Source organism: Protopterus annectens, chromosome 10.part0 (assembly GCF_019279795.1).
Source record: "Protopterus annectens isolate FY-2018-M chromosome 10.part0, PAN1.0, whole genome shotgun sequence".
Classification (NCBI taxonomy): Eukaryota; Metazoa; Chordata; order Ceratodontiformes; family Protopteridae; genus Protopterus; species Protopterus annectens.
The window spans coordinates 1,092,485,280-1,092,500,402 of NC_056744.1; the positions used below are offsets into that span (position 1 = coordinate 1,092,485,280).

The 15,123-nt window shown below is 37.6% G+C and overlaps 1 protein-coding gene across 1 annotated transcript in view; it reads right to left on the minus strand.

Moving 5' to 3' along the window:
* Positions 1 to 15,123, minus strand: part of LOC122814242 (cytochrome P450 4A4-like) — a 445,176-nt gene that overhangs the window by 44,092 nt on the left and 385,961 nt on the right. Inside the window, exon 4 of the mRNA XM_044086841.1 lies at positions 819 to 946. Within this exon, the coding sequence (XP_043942776.1) occupies positions 819 to 946 (128 nt within the window). The remainder of the gene's footprint in view (positions 1 to 818; positions 947 to 15,123) is intronic.

The following is a 15,123-nucleotide window of genomic DNA, read 5'->3' on the forward strand; positions in this document are numbered from 1 at the left end:
CGCACAACACTAAAATAAACACAATTTCTCCTCAGCAAATATTTTGTCAGCTAGATAACACTACTTTCAAACTGACAGAAATTAGTGCTCCATTTAAAAGTACTTTACAGTCTCAAGGCAATATGTTAAAACACAACACTCTTAGGACTCTGAAGAGGAAAGTAATAAAACATCAGTAAAAGTTAGAAAATGAAAAGGATATTTTCCCCAAAGGGTACTTATCTGCCCAGCCAAGGAAAGGACAAGCCAACAGTCGATCCTCAAATCCCTCAGAGAAGAATACACTTTGGCAGCTGTAAAGCTCTGAAGGGCTTTGTGCCCAAACTTGTCTTTTAGTCAGCTCAGCTCAAGCTGCTTGACAGTTTGAGTGCATTGAAGGTACCCCAAAGCTTTGGAAGCTGGACAGCTCATTTACTGTTAGCAAGGTATAACCCATACAGCTAAGGCTACTGCAGCAGTGATCAATATGAAGAACATATAGAGCTTCGGCAAACTGTCCAGATGCTGTATTCTTAGCAGGACACTATCCATAGCTACAGCAGCAGTGAGAATGAAGAACATGTATGTATTTCTATCAGACTGCTTTATTTGTTACAGTTTGGCTTCACTTCTTAGTTTTCTTTGCATGCTGTAAACTTAGTGGTTAGTATTAGGCTATATAACTATATTTCAGTATTTCAATTCATTTTTTTTCACCGAAAAAAGAAGTGCGTGAAATACATATTCAGAGACCTCTGTCTTTTTGTATTGCCTTTGGGACCATTTTATAATGACAAATTTTTAACAACAAAACAAGAGTACATATAATCATTTCATACCAGCATGACATTGGTTGAATCTGCAACGAGCTTAACATATGGTTTGAGAATTTCATAGTGAAATCCAGGGGTCAAAAGTCTTCGATGACGGAACCACTTCTGCCCTGATAAGACCAATAAGCCATCTCCTAGAAATCACAAGAAAAAACAGAATTATTTGGTTGCTACAGTTACTACATTCAAGTTCACTGACCAAATTAGTAGTCTATAGCAAAAAGGAATATCAAATATCAGGACCGAGTCTACTGCACAGTAAGTCAGTGATCCATAACACAGAACAACGTTCTCTCTCCTGAAGTCTCAAAAGAGGTAGGTTTGTAAAGATATCTGGCATCAAAAGACATCCACTTTCAATGTGCCGTCTTTCTGGGCATTGAGCATATTTTTTCTTAGTGTAATGTTTGTAAAAAATTTAAGTTCAGTATCAGACCTAACAGAATAAAAGCATGTAGGCCAATTTACTGAAAGTTAAACTAAAGACTATGGCTAAATCAACCCTAAAATGGAATTTGAGTTTGGCTGGGTGTTGCAAATACAGTCAGAACTCCACAACATCAGCCATATAAGATAAAAACACTTAGAAGAAAAAAAAAACTGAGCCTGAAGAACACCAGCAGACAAAAAAAGGAATCCATGAACTTCAACTATCTTAGATCAAGAGCTACCCATCAAATAACTCTGGTGACAATGAATGCTTGAAACTCATTCTTAAAATCTGTTTGCACAGACTTAAAAAATCATTTTTTAAGGGGCCAAGACCTCCCCATGTCTTCAAACTTACATATATACACCAATTCTTTAGTCATAAAACACTGCAGAAACAGAAACCTCCCAAAACAGCATGCAGAAGTCTTGAGCAATCAATGTTTTTCCTCTAATATAACTAAGCAAGTGATTCCTAAGGGAGCACTAATTGTGGAAGCAGAGGACAGTCAATCTATGATGGAAAAAGGAAAAAGAAACAAAGATGTGAAGGTCAAATGTGTAGGTCTAATTGTAATGCTCCACAATGGCAGGTTAGACTGTGAGAGTTTGTGCTGAAATACAATTAACCTGAGAAGATGCAACCAGCAAAGGTCCTGATTTAAAAATACCTTCACTGATTATGGTCACAGTGGTGAAAAATTAAAAAAAGAAACTTGTACAGATGTGTTTTAATTGTTTGACTGCAGTGGGCCCACTGAAAACTATGACTTCATTTCAATCTGGGATGCAACCTAAACCTTTTGTTTCAGTTTCTTTTTGAGTACACAGTTTTGTTGTCTCTGTATAGTAAGTCAATCTCTATGACACTAGCATGAATACCATTTTGGTAAAAAGCACAAAACAAACATTCACACAAAGCCATTTAAAATATCGTTTTCTTTAGAAGAATTCAAAAGTCAACAACTCAGAGGTTACAATATTTTGGGGGAATGCTGACTTCTTCCATGCAGGTCAGCTTCATTTGTGCAGCCAGTTTTTTCACAAGCGTACTTCACAAATCTGTCCATTAAACAGTTGTCCCACTCTCTACCTCTTTTAAAAGCAGAGGATTCTGAGGAAGAAGAGAAGCAATGATATTACAGATTAATAATGGAAGCTTAAGTTTATTATTTTTTTTATATATACTTTTAACCAGCATGCCTGCTGACTATCAAACCTTCCCCTGTAGGTCATGTGGCCGTCTGCGTCTCTGTATATGGCACTCCCAGCATAAAGGCATGAGTTGTCAGAGGTGCCATAGTTCAGGCAGCCACAGTAGTTATCTGTGCCTCTACCAGCCATTTCCAGTGAAGACGTTCTAATTATGGTGCATTCCCTTTCCCTGAGTGGGAAACATGCAACTGACATCACCAGAGGGGTAATTAACCCTATAACCTTTACAATCCATCTAACCAACTCCTTTTTTTCCCAGGATTACATCTTTTTTATTACTTATTGTTCTTATCCAATATTAGAAGTGTACTCAACATATTGTACTAAATGTCAATTTCTATGGTATTGTTTGGAATATGTGCTCTGTACTCTTTCTTTGAGCTTTTTTTTTTAAATAGTGTACTCAACATAACATATTGTACTATCTCTAATTCTTTTATATTTGTATTGTTTGGATGTGCTCTTGTACCCTCTGTTCTTTTGTTTTTCTCCCCCACTGCAGCTGGACTATCCCGGTACAAATGTAAAAAATAAATAATAATAAATTAAACCTTCCCCACATGAATGCATACTTCCATGAACTTGCAATGAAGGCTACCACCAAATGTCAGCTCAATGAATGAAATGCACACTCATTTGTCATATCCACATTTGGTGCTCCCTCCTCAGAAGTTTCATGGGAACTCTTGAACTGCTTCAACACCCATCTCAACCAGTACAGGCACACTGTTCTTCCCATACAAGCTCCAACAGACACCTAAACCACTAATCAGGGCCACATCACCAGGACCACAGTCAAAGAATTATCCCTCTACCCCACAGGAGCTGGCTAATCTCAAGCTTGTCATTATACAAAGTAGGAGGATACATCCGCTATGTTATTGGGTTCCACCTCAAAGACAAATATTAATGAAACTGTGAACCAGATGAAGACATTTTTGAAATAAACAATAAGAGACGTCTTCTCCTAAAAGAACATACTTCAGCTACAGTAGGAATAATCAGCCCCAGTGCTCAACTAAACCTACGTTTTTCTTCACATAAAGAATATAGTAGGAGAAACATCTGAGCACTCACATAACCATGCACCAATGCCCAGATGTCCCAATAAATTATACAGACTACTGTACAACTCCGAGCAATTAAACAAAACTTATGCTCTGATGGGCCCCACTACTATCACTCAAAACTCAACTTCTCCAAACACAAGTTCACAGTAACATATCAATGAAACAACTTGCCCAAGTATGTATAACATTTAAATACATGCAACCGTGCATAACATTACTTACTCAAGTACACATAACATCTAACCACACATATACATTTCTATAAAATAGTTTTGTGCAAATGTCATTTTCACAAAACTCCAAAAAGCACTTTTTAGTGTGGCAAACCAATACGCACCCCATATATGAAGCATCTCTCTTACTTTATTAATTCTCACTTGAGGTCACAGCACATCACTGAACACAATCACTAGAAATCGAAAATCACGTGCTGCCATTCTCTGAGATGCTGCAATCTCATTAACACATAATGCAAGCCTATACACATCTCTACAAAGTATAGCAAACACAAAAAGATAATGAAACAATACAACAAGCAAACATATTCAAGTAACTGTAAAAAGGAGAAGTTGGGTCGAGCTAAAGGTAAGTTAAGGTAGACATTTTAGTGCTGGATAGGCTGCATATTCCACCAAAACAAGCCAAAAACTGGAGCTTTTTCATCAAATAGGGAAGCTACTGAACTGGATAATTAGAATGGAAAGGTCTTCACTGCCACCACATTGACATTATAAGCTTAAATTCACAAGCCCTGAACAAATACAAAATGATAAAGATACCTCCCCAAGAGTGAGGAAAAGCACAAGCTTTCCAAGTTAAGCAAAACAGCTTGGGGAGCACACAGGAAGGGACAGTTACAGTGCCATAGATACATCATACACAGCATTAGCCTGTCGTCCTAAGATGCCATGCCTGACCCAAACCCACCTCCCTGAGAATAGTGAGGCAGACTTAATTTCTGAAGACAAAGCAGAGCATTTTCCTGCAAACTAGTAGGAAAGAAGGACAAGACTAAACTTATAGCGAAAGAAATCTTCTTGATCCATATGAAAATGTATAGCAAGAAATTTCCTGCCCCAGGAAAGCTTTCTCTTGAAAAGATCAACAAACGAAAGAAAAGCATGCGGAAACCAAAGCTGGCCAGCAAATCTAAGCCAGGGTCTTTTAAAACTTGAAATTTAGCAGCATCCTTTTGTTTCTCACCAATTTCTCAGACTCTGCATGCATATCGCAGCATACCTGTGGATATTTTTTTATTTTCAAAATACTGAAACTTATTTTGTGATTACCAGTAAAAGACAAGCACAGCCTAGAAGAGGCCAAAGGAATACCCCAGAGTTTTCATTTCACTACAAGCTATGCAAGGCAAGCCAGGAACCACAAATAACTGCCTTTCTCTGGCCTGCATTCTGGTCCAAAACGTACTCAAACAAACACAACAGAATCCAACCAAGTGTTCCAAAGAAAGGACAGGTTTATGTTCAAAAACATTGTCACTGAAACCAAAACTCCTTCAGGCCAATTTTGGATTTAAACACCCCTGAATAAGTCTGTGAAAGGTTGTCACTTAAATATTATAATAATTTCATCCTTGCTAACAATGATTTCTCAGGTAGTGGGACTTCCAAGAAGGCTGCACACTGATCAACAGATTGATTAGCACTTTCTCGTGTGAAAATTGATACTTAGAAAACAAATAGTGGAGTTTAGTAGCTTGGGTAAAATTTAGTTACTGGCTAGTAATTACACAGCCTAGATTTTAGCAAGAAGACGTTTGGAGAAAAGTAACAGAAATCAACCAGAAAGGGAGAAGAAAAACTGTATAGGAAGAATCAGGCAAATGCTTAGCAAAAGGCAGTTCAACTTTTAGCTTTGGTACAGAGATGGCTTCTAGTAGTTTAAGGGAAAAATAAATTAAATGTGCTTGGACATATTTAAAACAAGCGAAACATGAAGGATTATATAAAGTCAAATAACAAAAGGCTGGAAAAAATAGAAAAACATATAAGAAGTTTTAACAAGTGATTCAATGAACTGATTAACGTGCACAAATCAGAGGGTGAAATGAAGAAAAAGGCTGACTAAATATAAGGCTTCAGATGAGCTGTTTAAAAACAGAGGAGATAGAAGACATTGTGTGCAGAGAGACGTGGTTTTCTGCTGTGTCAGAAAAAAGTGGAAGGAACAGACTCCATTAATGTTACAAAAGTGCAGATAAGCAACTGGAATGGTGCTCCACAGCAGGATTTGTTAACTGAAAGACACACTGTATGTATGTTCCAAATCTAGACGAGACCTGCATTGGTAAAGATACAATTATACCAGCAGAAAGAGTCGCTACTGACAAAACTGTAGCAGAGGGGGAAAATATTAAAAACTGGGGAGAGCAGATTGTGTAAAATGGTTATTTATTGTAGACCCAGCAAAACAGAAGTAAGTTTATCCCAGCAATCAAGGAATGTTGAGAAGGAGGAGTGAGATTCAAGCTGCTGTATTCCACCTTTCTTCAGCATAATTTTGAGGAGGATCAAAGCCATTTTTGAATGCAGATCAGGCTAAAGACAAAATAAAAAAGTTTAGCCAACAAAGGGCGAGCCAGCCAACAAAAGGGGACTCTGCTTTTCATTATTCTGACAATAATAAAGCCTACAAAGAGACTCCCAGTGAAACCTGTTCCAAAAGAAAACACTTCTGTGACAGAAAAAGCACAGGAGATGACTAAAAAAACGAGGTTGTTCTGCACATCTTACTTTTTAACTCGAGTCAAATGCACTGAAAAGATTTTACAGCTTGTTTTGAATGATGTTTGAAATGTATATACTCTCCAGGGTTGTAAATCAGCTACTACATACTATGTTACCTCACTTTTAATTTTTGATGTAACTGTGCTTGTTTTTATACTTGTTTCAGTATATGTCTTTGTACTTAATCTTTGTAATTGTTCATAGGTGTGTTCTAGGCTAATGGCCCTGGAGCCTTTACAAGCCTAGCCCATAGGATGAACCTGGCATCGTGCCACCCAACCTTAGTTCCTAGTGCCTCTGTCGAGTAGGGCCACTGGAGTGATCCCCGGGGTGAATTTTCTACTTCCCATCCACTCATCAAGATTTCTCTTGAAGAGGGCCAGTGAGGTGCTCTGCTTGACATGTATGGGAAGTCTATTCTATAGCATGGCATTCTTTGGGTTATGAACCTGTTCCTCCAGCATGTTTTCCGTTGATTGTAATAATGAGGTTGAGGTTTTCCAAAGATAAAAATGTTAAGGTCCTTTAATTTTTTTTTTTTTTTGTAAGACTCTTCTACTCCTTGGCAAAGCGGTCACTGCAGTTGTGAAATAAAGGTCCAGCTTTATGTTCCATAAATAAAAGCTTTATGAAAGATGGAGCTTTTCTCCCCAGGCCTCTGCTAAAAAAGGGCTTCAGCACAGTTGGACTAACCCAGTTAATAAATAAATAAAATAAATAAATTTGAAGATGGGGAGGATCAAGAAGGTGGCCAGCAACACTGAGACATTAGTGAATAATTCTGAGACTATAAAGCACCAATCCCATTAAATATAGGAACAGACATGTGAAATGTGGTTTTGCAAGACATGGCTGAGAAAGACTAGACTTTTTCTGACTGTGTTAAACTAGAACTGAACTGCACAGCATATACCCAGCTTTATGTCATTAATGTTTAAAAGGGCAATGAAAAGACTGAATGAAGAAATAAATGTAAGTAAAACAGCTTTTTATCATTAAAAATATTTATATAAAATTTCATAATTTAAACTGCGTGTTATATTGTAAAGCAGTTCTGTATAATGTGCAGTCAGGGTATTTTAAATGTGAGGTGGGCAGTGTCTTATCAGTGACTGTATATGTTAAAGATATGAAAGCAAAAAAGCACTTTTCTTTGCTGTATGTTATTCAGGCTCCACCCTGTAGCAAGGTTAAGGCTGCATCGAACAAGTTAAAAATAATGTTGTGACCTTGAGCTGATGTGATGGGGGGATGTAAACATGTATTGATCACGTTAAGTGTACAATTAAGATAAATAATTAATTAATGACTGGTGCAGGAAGCATTGCCTCAAACTGAATGCCAAGAAATGCATCATTATCCCCTTTGGGGAAAATGGCATCCCCACTAATTATCACATTAATAACAATATACTAAGCACGCAATCAGTCGTGAGGGACTTGGGACACCCAGGCTGATAGCAACCTGACTTTTGACAACCACGTTGCCTACATTGTATGGAAGGCTTTCTACATTGCCCACCTCATAAGTAAGGGTATTTCATCCGGGAACAAGGAGGTCATACCATCAATGTACTCCTCTCTTATCAGACCCATTATAAAGTACAATGCTCCCTTCAGCATATACCTTGCCAAGCACATGCAGCAGGTGGAGAGACCACAGCAGTTCCTGACCAGGAAAATCCAGGGTGTCAAACACCTATCGTATACAGATAGGCTAAAAGCCTTGTCCTTCTACTCAGTCTCATACAAACTGCTCAGAGGTGACCTGTGTCTGTCATACAAGGCCATCTCAGACCCAGCCTTGATGGAGTTGTTGCATATCTGTAAGTCAAAGTCTACTCGCGCAACCCACATGCAAGGCCTTAACCTGGTCTGTGACATTAATAGAACTTGTTGACAGGATAGATATGTGCCCCAAGGACTCCCCCATTTGTGGAATAGACTCCCTCTCCATGTCAAGCAGAGTACCTCTCTAGCATTATTTAAGAGGAACCTGGACGACTGGATGAGAAACAGAAAATACACCCCTGGGTTCCCACTTGTGTCCCTCTTGAACAGGGGAAACAGGTACTGACTTTGTGGGAACATGGCTGAAATTATAGAGGTGGATATCCAGGGTAGGGGATGTAAAAGTATATTTATCACATTATATGTAGAATTACCAATAAATAGCCTAATATCATCCTATGAACCTACAATAATTTCCCCTGTTTTTACAGAGGTGGATATCCAGGGCAGGGGATGTCAAAGTATATTGATCACATTATATACAGAATTACCAATGCAAAGGAATTTTATTCAGAGGCCACTTTATACAATACAGCAAAACAGCTGTTTTCCTACCTTCAGAGTATTACTGTCTCTCACAAGTGGATTCTGATTACCATTAAAGTATGTTGAATTAAGATAATAATTTCCTTTTTTATAGAGAAGGAGCTATAGACAAGTTTATTTAAGCAAATATGCCTAAAAATAAGATAAAATATTGAAAAGGCATGGAAAATTATAGCTCTTTTTCACTTTTAAAAAGTCAATTAGCTATTTTTTTCATTATCTAAGGCTTTCACTTGGAGACAAAAAGTCTGTAAGTGCAAGCAATTAATCCAGAGAGGATTGAACAGTGAGTTCTGAGTAAAATTTACAAACATCCTTTCATTTATCTGCAAAGTTAATAACTGCTTTTGCTTTCTTCTATTACTAATTAGGGGACAAGAAGTCTGCATAATCAAGCAATTAATCATAAGATGTATAAATTATATCTGCTGAGTGAATTGTACAAAGTACAGCATAAGTAAAATTTTAAGGTAAACTGGCAAGCAGTTCAGTGAAAAATAAATGAACTTTGAAACTGTAAGAAGTGAGTAAGTTATACAAGTAGGTCTCCCCAGCAGCCATAGAAATGTAATGCCTTTAATATAACAGCACACAATTTTATTATTTATTTTATTTATTTATGACATATGTTTACCAGGTGGTGTCCACCTGGGCCAGGGCCCTGTTTTCAGCAGAGACCCGGGGAGAAAAGCTGCACAGTACAACAAAAAACAACAATATTTCAAAGAATACTTCAGCGAATACAATACAGGGAATAGTACAGAAGAATGCAATCTTAAAAGTACGGTTCAGTCTATGGAACAATACAGACAGTAATACAAAAACAAGCCATAGAACAATACAAGTACTGGAGTAATTTCTATACTAAGAAACAATTCATATCAGAAGAATAGGAGTTTTGCTGAGAACAGTAATAGAAGTGGGTTAATAATTATACAGGTGAGTGGCAGGAGCACAACCAGTGGTTAGTCAGGTGTTCCTTTAGGAATGATATGAACTGGTCATGGTTGGGTTTTTTTGCTATTGTCTCTGGAAGAGTGTTCCAGAGTTTGGCTATTATGTGTGACAGATATGGGAGTTGAAAACCTTGAGTAAATGTTTGTTAGAGGATCTGAGAGTTCTAATTTTTTTACAAGGCTGGATAAAGTGAGAGATTGCTGGGCAGTCATTGGGGTGATAAATAATTTTGTGGGTTAAGGTTAGCTAATTAAGTGATAACAGGTTTGGTAGCTCTAGCCAGTGTAGCTGTGAGAGGGCTGCACAGTGGTGGGATCTGTGTGGATGATTATTGGCACATTTAGCAATCTTAATGTAACATGCTTCAAGGTTGCTGAGGTCCAATTTTCAAAGGTTTGTGAATAACTGAACCATACAGGAGGGTGGATAGCAGGTGTATGTGAGCAATGGCTAACTTGGCATTGTGAGTTAGGTATGTTTTGGCCCTGTATAGAGTGCCTAGCTTGATGTGGACTTTTTTGATAGTTTGTGCAATATGTTTATCAAATTTAAGGTTATCATCTATGGTAACGCCCAAAAGTTTAGTGTGGTTAGTGGGGACTACCTTGGTTCCATTTGCGGTGGTGACTGAGAGAGGGCATAGGGAAGATTTGGTGTTTCTGTTACTGAAAACTATGATTTTGGTTTTGTTGGGATTTAAAATGAGTTGGTGCTGGGAGAGGCATGTTTCAATGTCCTGAAGAGATGATTGCATTTTTAGTTGGAGTTTATGGGGTGAGGAAGCAGAGCAGATAAAGGTAGCATCACTGGCATACTGTACTACGGAAGCTAGTTGAGTTGCAGAACTAAGATTGTTTGTGAATATGATAAAGAGAAGAGGACTGAGTATAAAACCTTGGGTTACACCCACAGAGATGGGGAGTAGGGGGGAAAGAGAGTTTTCCTATTTTGTGGCATGTCATCAATTGGAAAGAGAGCTATGGAACCAAGTTAGGGTTGAAGGACTGAGGCCATAGGAGGACAGTTTATTAAGTAGTAGCTGGTGGGATACTGTGTCAAAGGCTTTGGACATAATGAGAAAGATGGAAGACACAAGCTGGCCTTCACTCATGAAGTGGTGGATGGTGTTAGTGAAAGTAAGGAGGGTGGTGCTAATACTATGTTTGGGTCTAAAGTCATGATGAGTACTGGAAAGGAGGTTATTGTTTAGGAAGTAGTTAATGAGTTGTTTGTAGATACATTTTTCTAGGATGTTTGCAAGGAGAAAGGATGGCTATGAGGGATAGTTAGTTCTTTGGAGGGACAACTTTGTGGAGGGGTATAATATGGGATGTTTCCAAAGAAGTGGAACATACTGTTTTTTAATATAGCGATTAATCAAGATTGAAATGGGGTAAGCAAAGTAAACAGTGCACTTTTTCATAGGGCTAAAAGTTCATTTTTAATGAAAGCAGGGCAGCTGTTTTTCACATCTGGGAAGAAACAGAAATAAGAAAATGCAGATAGCAATGTGTCTGGGCACACAGGCTGTAGCCTATACTTTCACATGGTTAACCTTAGTTTTACATTAGGTAATATCTGCAGGAGGAACAATCAATTTAGGACAACTGTTTCTATCTGGTGGGACAAACTTCACTTGTTGATAATGTACATGATTTTGTCTGTTTCTTCTGAAGTAAAAGAGGATGGGAGGTTCTGAAAAATATTTATCTTTTGTTTAAGTGTTTTCACTGAAGCAAAGAGTTTTAAATGTGATTTAGATTTAAGTGGATATAAGAAGAGGGAACAACATAAGAGATCAGCCTGCCAAACTTTAATGAGTGCATGTACAGTAAAAGTTGGAAATATGCAATCAAAAGAACTGTCAAGTATAATAGGTGGTAAAAATACATGTATGTATTATTATCTAATCTAAATGGCCTTCACGTATAGACAAAAAGCAAAGAATATTGAATTATATTAAGAAGTGTAATGCACAAATAACAATGCTAAAGGAGACACATTAGGATATAAATGAGCCTGCAAACTTGACAAAGAAAGAATTTCAGGATGGGTGTTCAGCAGAATATCTGCTAAAAAAAAGGGGGAGTAAAATACTGATTTTTAAGAAGCTGTAAAAGTGACAGAAGAGGAAACAAACAAAAAATAATAATGGTAAAGTTTGGTAGTAAGGGATTATAGACAGTGAAGAATAATTACATTGGCATGCATTTATATTCAACCTACAACCTAAAATTGCTATTATGGAGCTTAAGGAATTTTTTGGATAAATAATACATTTTTAGCAGGGAATTTTATTTACAGGGGAACTGGAACCTAATCTGTAATAATGAGCATGTATCTGGGGACCTAGAAGGGAAAATATAACAAAAGAAAGTAGATTCCCGAAGAAATATAGACAAATATTTGGTATGGAAGATGGAAGGTTTTAACAGTTTAAAAGAGAGAGGAGAAGTACCAGCATCTTGCAAGAAAGCTCTGGTGGCTGTATTTCCCAAAAAGGGTAAAGACTCTTCAACCAAGCTTCATATAGATCAATTTAAATTTTCAACAATTATTATAAAGTGTTTATGTCTATACTAGCTGAAAGAATGGCAAAATTAACAGATATAAATCAATGTGATTTGTGGTACAGAAGCAAACATGTGACAACATTAATACAACAATGATGACATGGAGGGAATCGGAGTGCAATAAAGCACCACTATTGTTGGGGGGTGGTCTTGATCCAGAAAAGGCATTCAACAGAGTCAGCTGGGATTTTATGAGTATGGAAATGGTAGCATTTGCATTCCTAGACAGAATAACAGGGTTAATTAAGGGGATATAAGAATGATTGGAGGTAAGTGTGAAGATTGGGTGAAGATAGGTGAAGGCTGCCAGCCTAGCCAGATAGAATTTTGGAGATAATTCTGTCATCTGTAAATATTAATGTAAACCACAGGCTTGTTGTCTTAAATGGTAAAAATACTGTTGCATGTGGAACTGCAAAAATGTAACAACGGTGCACTCTGCTGACCAAGTAAAGCATGTTGTGACCCTTTGATCTAAACATGGCTCCGGCCAGTCTAGATGAAAGAATTCTTGCTATTGTTTTAAGGCCAGAGTTAATGGCCAGTATTTGCATGCATAAATGTCCTTTATTGCTCCAGTTTCTGCCCAGAGGTGAAGAATGTAAATGTAGTTTCTGTTAACCTGGGAACCCAGGGAAGTATGAAGAATGATATAATGTAACCCAGGGAAGTGTGAAGAATGATGTAATGTGAACCAGGAATGTGATTTTAAAAACAGAGAGAATCAGAGAGCATTAAGCATTTTTGTCTTGACCATCCAACTCACCAGCACTGTCTTGCTCTCTATGTAAGTTTATCTTAGATTTGTGTTTTCTCTTCGAAATAGCTAGAAACTAGAAATATTAGACTAAGTGTTTTTCTGAGACGTCAGAACTGTACTACTGAATTATTTTAAGTATTTCTCTGTGATTTCTGAACTCTTGACTAGCACTTTGTAGTAAAAAGTATTATTTTGTGTTTTGACTATTTGTTATTAAATATTTTAAACCCTTTCAACTGTGGCTGTTTTTGTAGAGATAATTTACGCTCTTTAGAGTACTTGCATGCCTTTGGTAAAATTGTACAAAGCCACTCCAATAGCTTTAGCCCAGGGATATACTACCAATTGGGTAATAATATTGCACAGTAATAATTGGACACCCTTTTAAAGGCCTTTGAGTAGCTGATAAATATTAGTGGGTGGTGGCAGCTGGTACTACTGTATAGTCTGGGGAAAAGGGGCACAGCTGGAGAACCTGTGCCAGCCTTCCCCAGGAGTGTCTGTGTGGTTGTATAAACTCTTCTCAAAGTGTGTGTGTGTGTGTGTGTGTGTGTGTGTGTGTGTGTGTGTGTGTGTGTGTGTGTGTGTGTGTGTGTGTGTGTGTGTGTGTGTGTGTGTGTGTGTGTGTGTGTGTGTGTGTGTGTGTGTGTGTGTGTGTGTGTGTGTGTGTGTGTGTGTGTGTGTGTCAGCTACTTGGGCAGGGACACAAAGCACAACCAGGTTGCTAGAGGTTTTAGCTTGCCCACTAAGCTGAGATCTGGACCCTATAGCTGTGCCACTGGGGAGTCTTATTGGAGACCTGGAGAGCAAGGGAGCAACCAGCCCCGGACTGATTGTGGTCTTTGTGTGCTCTTAAGGGAAATTGCACTTTACTGTGTGTAGTTGTTATTCTTTCTTCCTATATGAGATGCCCCTCTCTGGTGTTATTGGTAAGGATTGAGGCTCCTTGTTTGCTGGGCCAGGGCACGGGCATCACAGTAAGAATTAATGTGAGAGGCTTCCTCTCCAACAAGCTGTATCAGAAAAGAGAAGCCAGGCAGAGGTGTCCTTTTTCCCCTTTGTTATTTGCTTTATATTTAGAGCCATTAACAAAGAAAATAAGGGACTGACAAACTCAAGGATATATCTGGTACGGTAATCAGGAAAAGCTAGCTTTATTCACAGATATTATTTTGTACTTGGTAAATCCAGACATTTTGAAACAGAAAGTTTCAAATCTTTTCAGGATATAAAATACTTGAAGATAAAACAAAAACTGTAGCAGTAAACTTATGTACCCACACATGAATTGGTTCAACAATACCCATATTTATGGGTGCAAGATAATATGAAATATTTAGGCATCAATATTAAAAAGAATTATGTAAGGAGAGACTAAACAAAAAATAAAACAAAAACTGGGAATTTGAAAGCTCTTTTTTATGGATATGGATAGTAAGACAGAATCAGTGACATTTTTTTCTAGCCCCTTTAACTTTATATTCAGGAGAGGCATTATTTTCATCAACCAGAGGAAAAGTTCTGGACCATAATAAAGAGTTGAAAGAATTTATTTGGTAGGGGAAGACAGCAAGAGTTACTCGGAAAAAGTTGATTGTCCCCATAGAACAAGTGATCTAGGATTACCTGATTTGAAAGGATACTTTATTGCTACTCTGTTGAGACTAATGTACATACTCCAAGCAGGAAATTATAAATTAGATGGAAAGGAATGATGATGAAACAGGAGAAGTAAGGAAAGAATAGAATTTTGGATGCAGGTCCATAAGGAGAATAACAACAACCACACAGTATATCAATATCATATTGTCAGAAAGCATTCTAAAAACTAAACACAAGAATGGAGAAAGGAGATTTTACCAATATGAATGACTCCCAAGTAGGTTATAGAAAATAGGCAAGAGGGAGCTGGTAATTACTGGACAAAAATTAACAAAGGATCAAATAATTAGGGAGGAAAATGTAAGAGAATGTGATGAGTCCAACCAGAAGTTTGGACTGTCTTCCCTACAGGGGACTGGTAACAGAGTAGAGAGAAAAAAACAAAGTGATTGGGAAGTGGTAAGTGCAACATCAGTTCTGGTAGAGTTTTTAATTCAGTCTAGAACAGAAATTCTGTTAAAAAGGATAATTAATGCAACATATGAAATATTGCATGATAACTACAAGAATAAAAAAAGTTTGGGAGGACAGAATGAAAAGGAAATTTATGAAAGTACACTGGGAG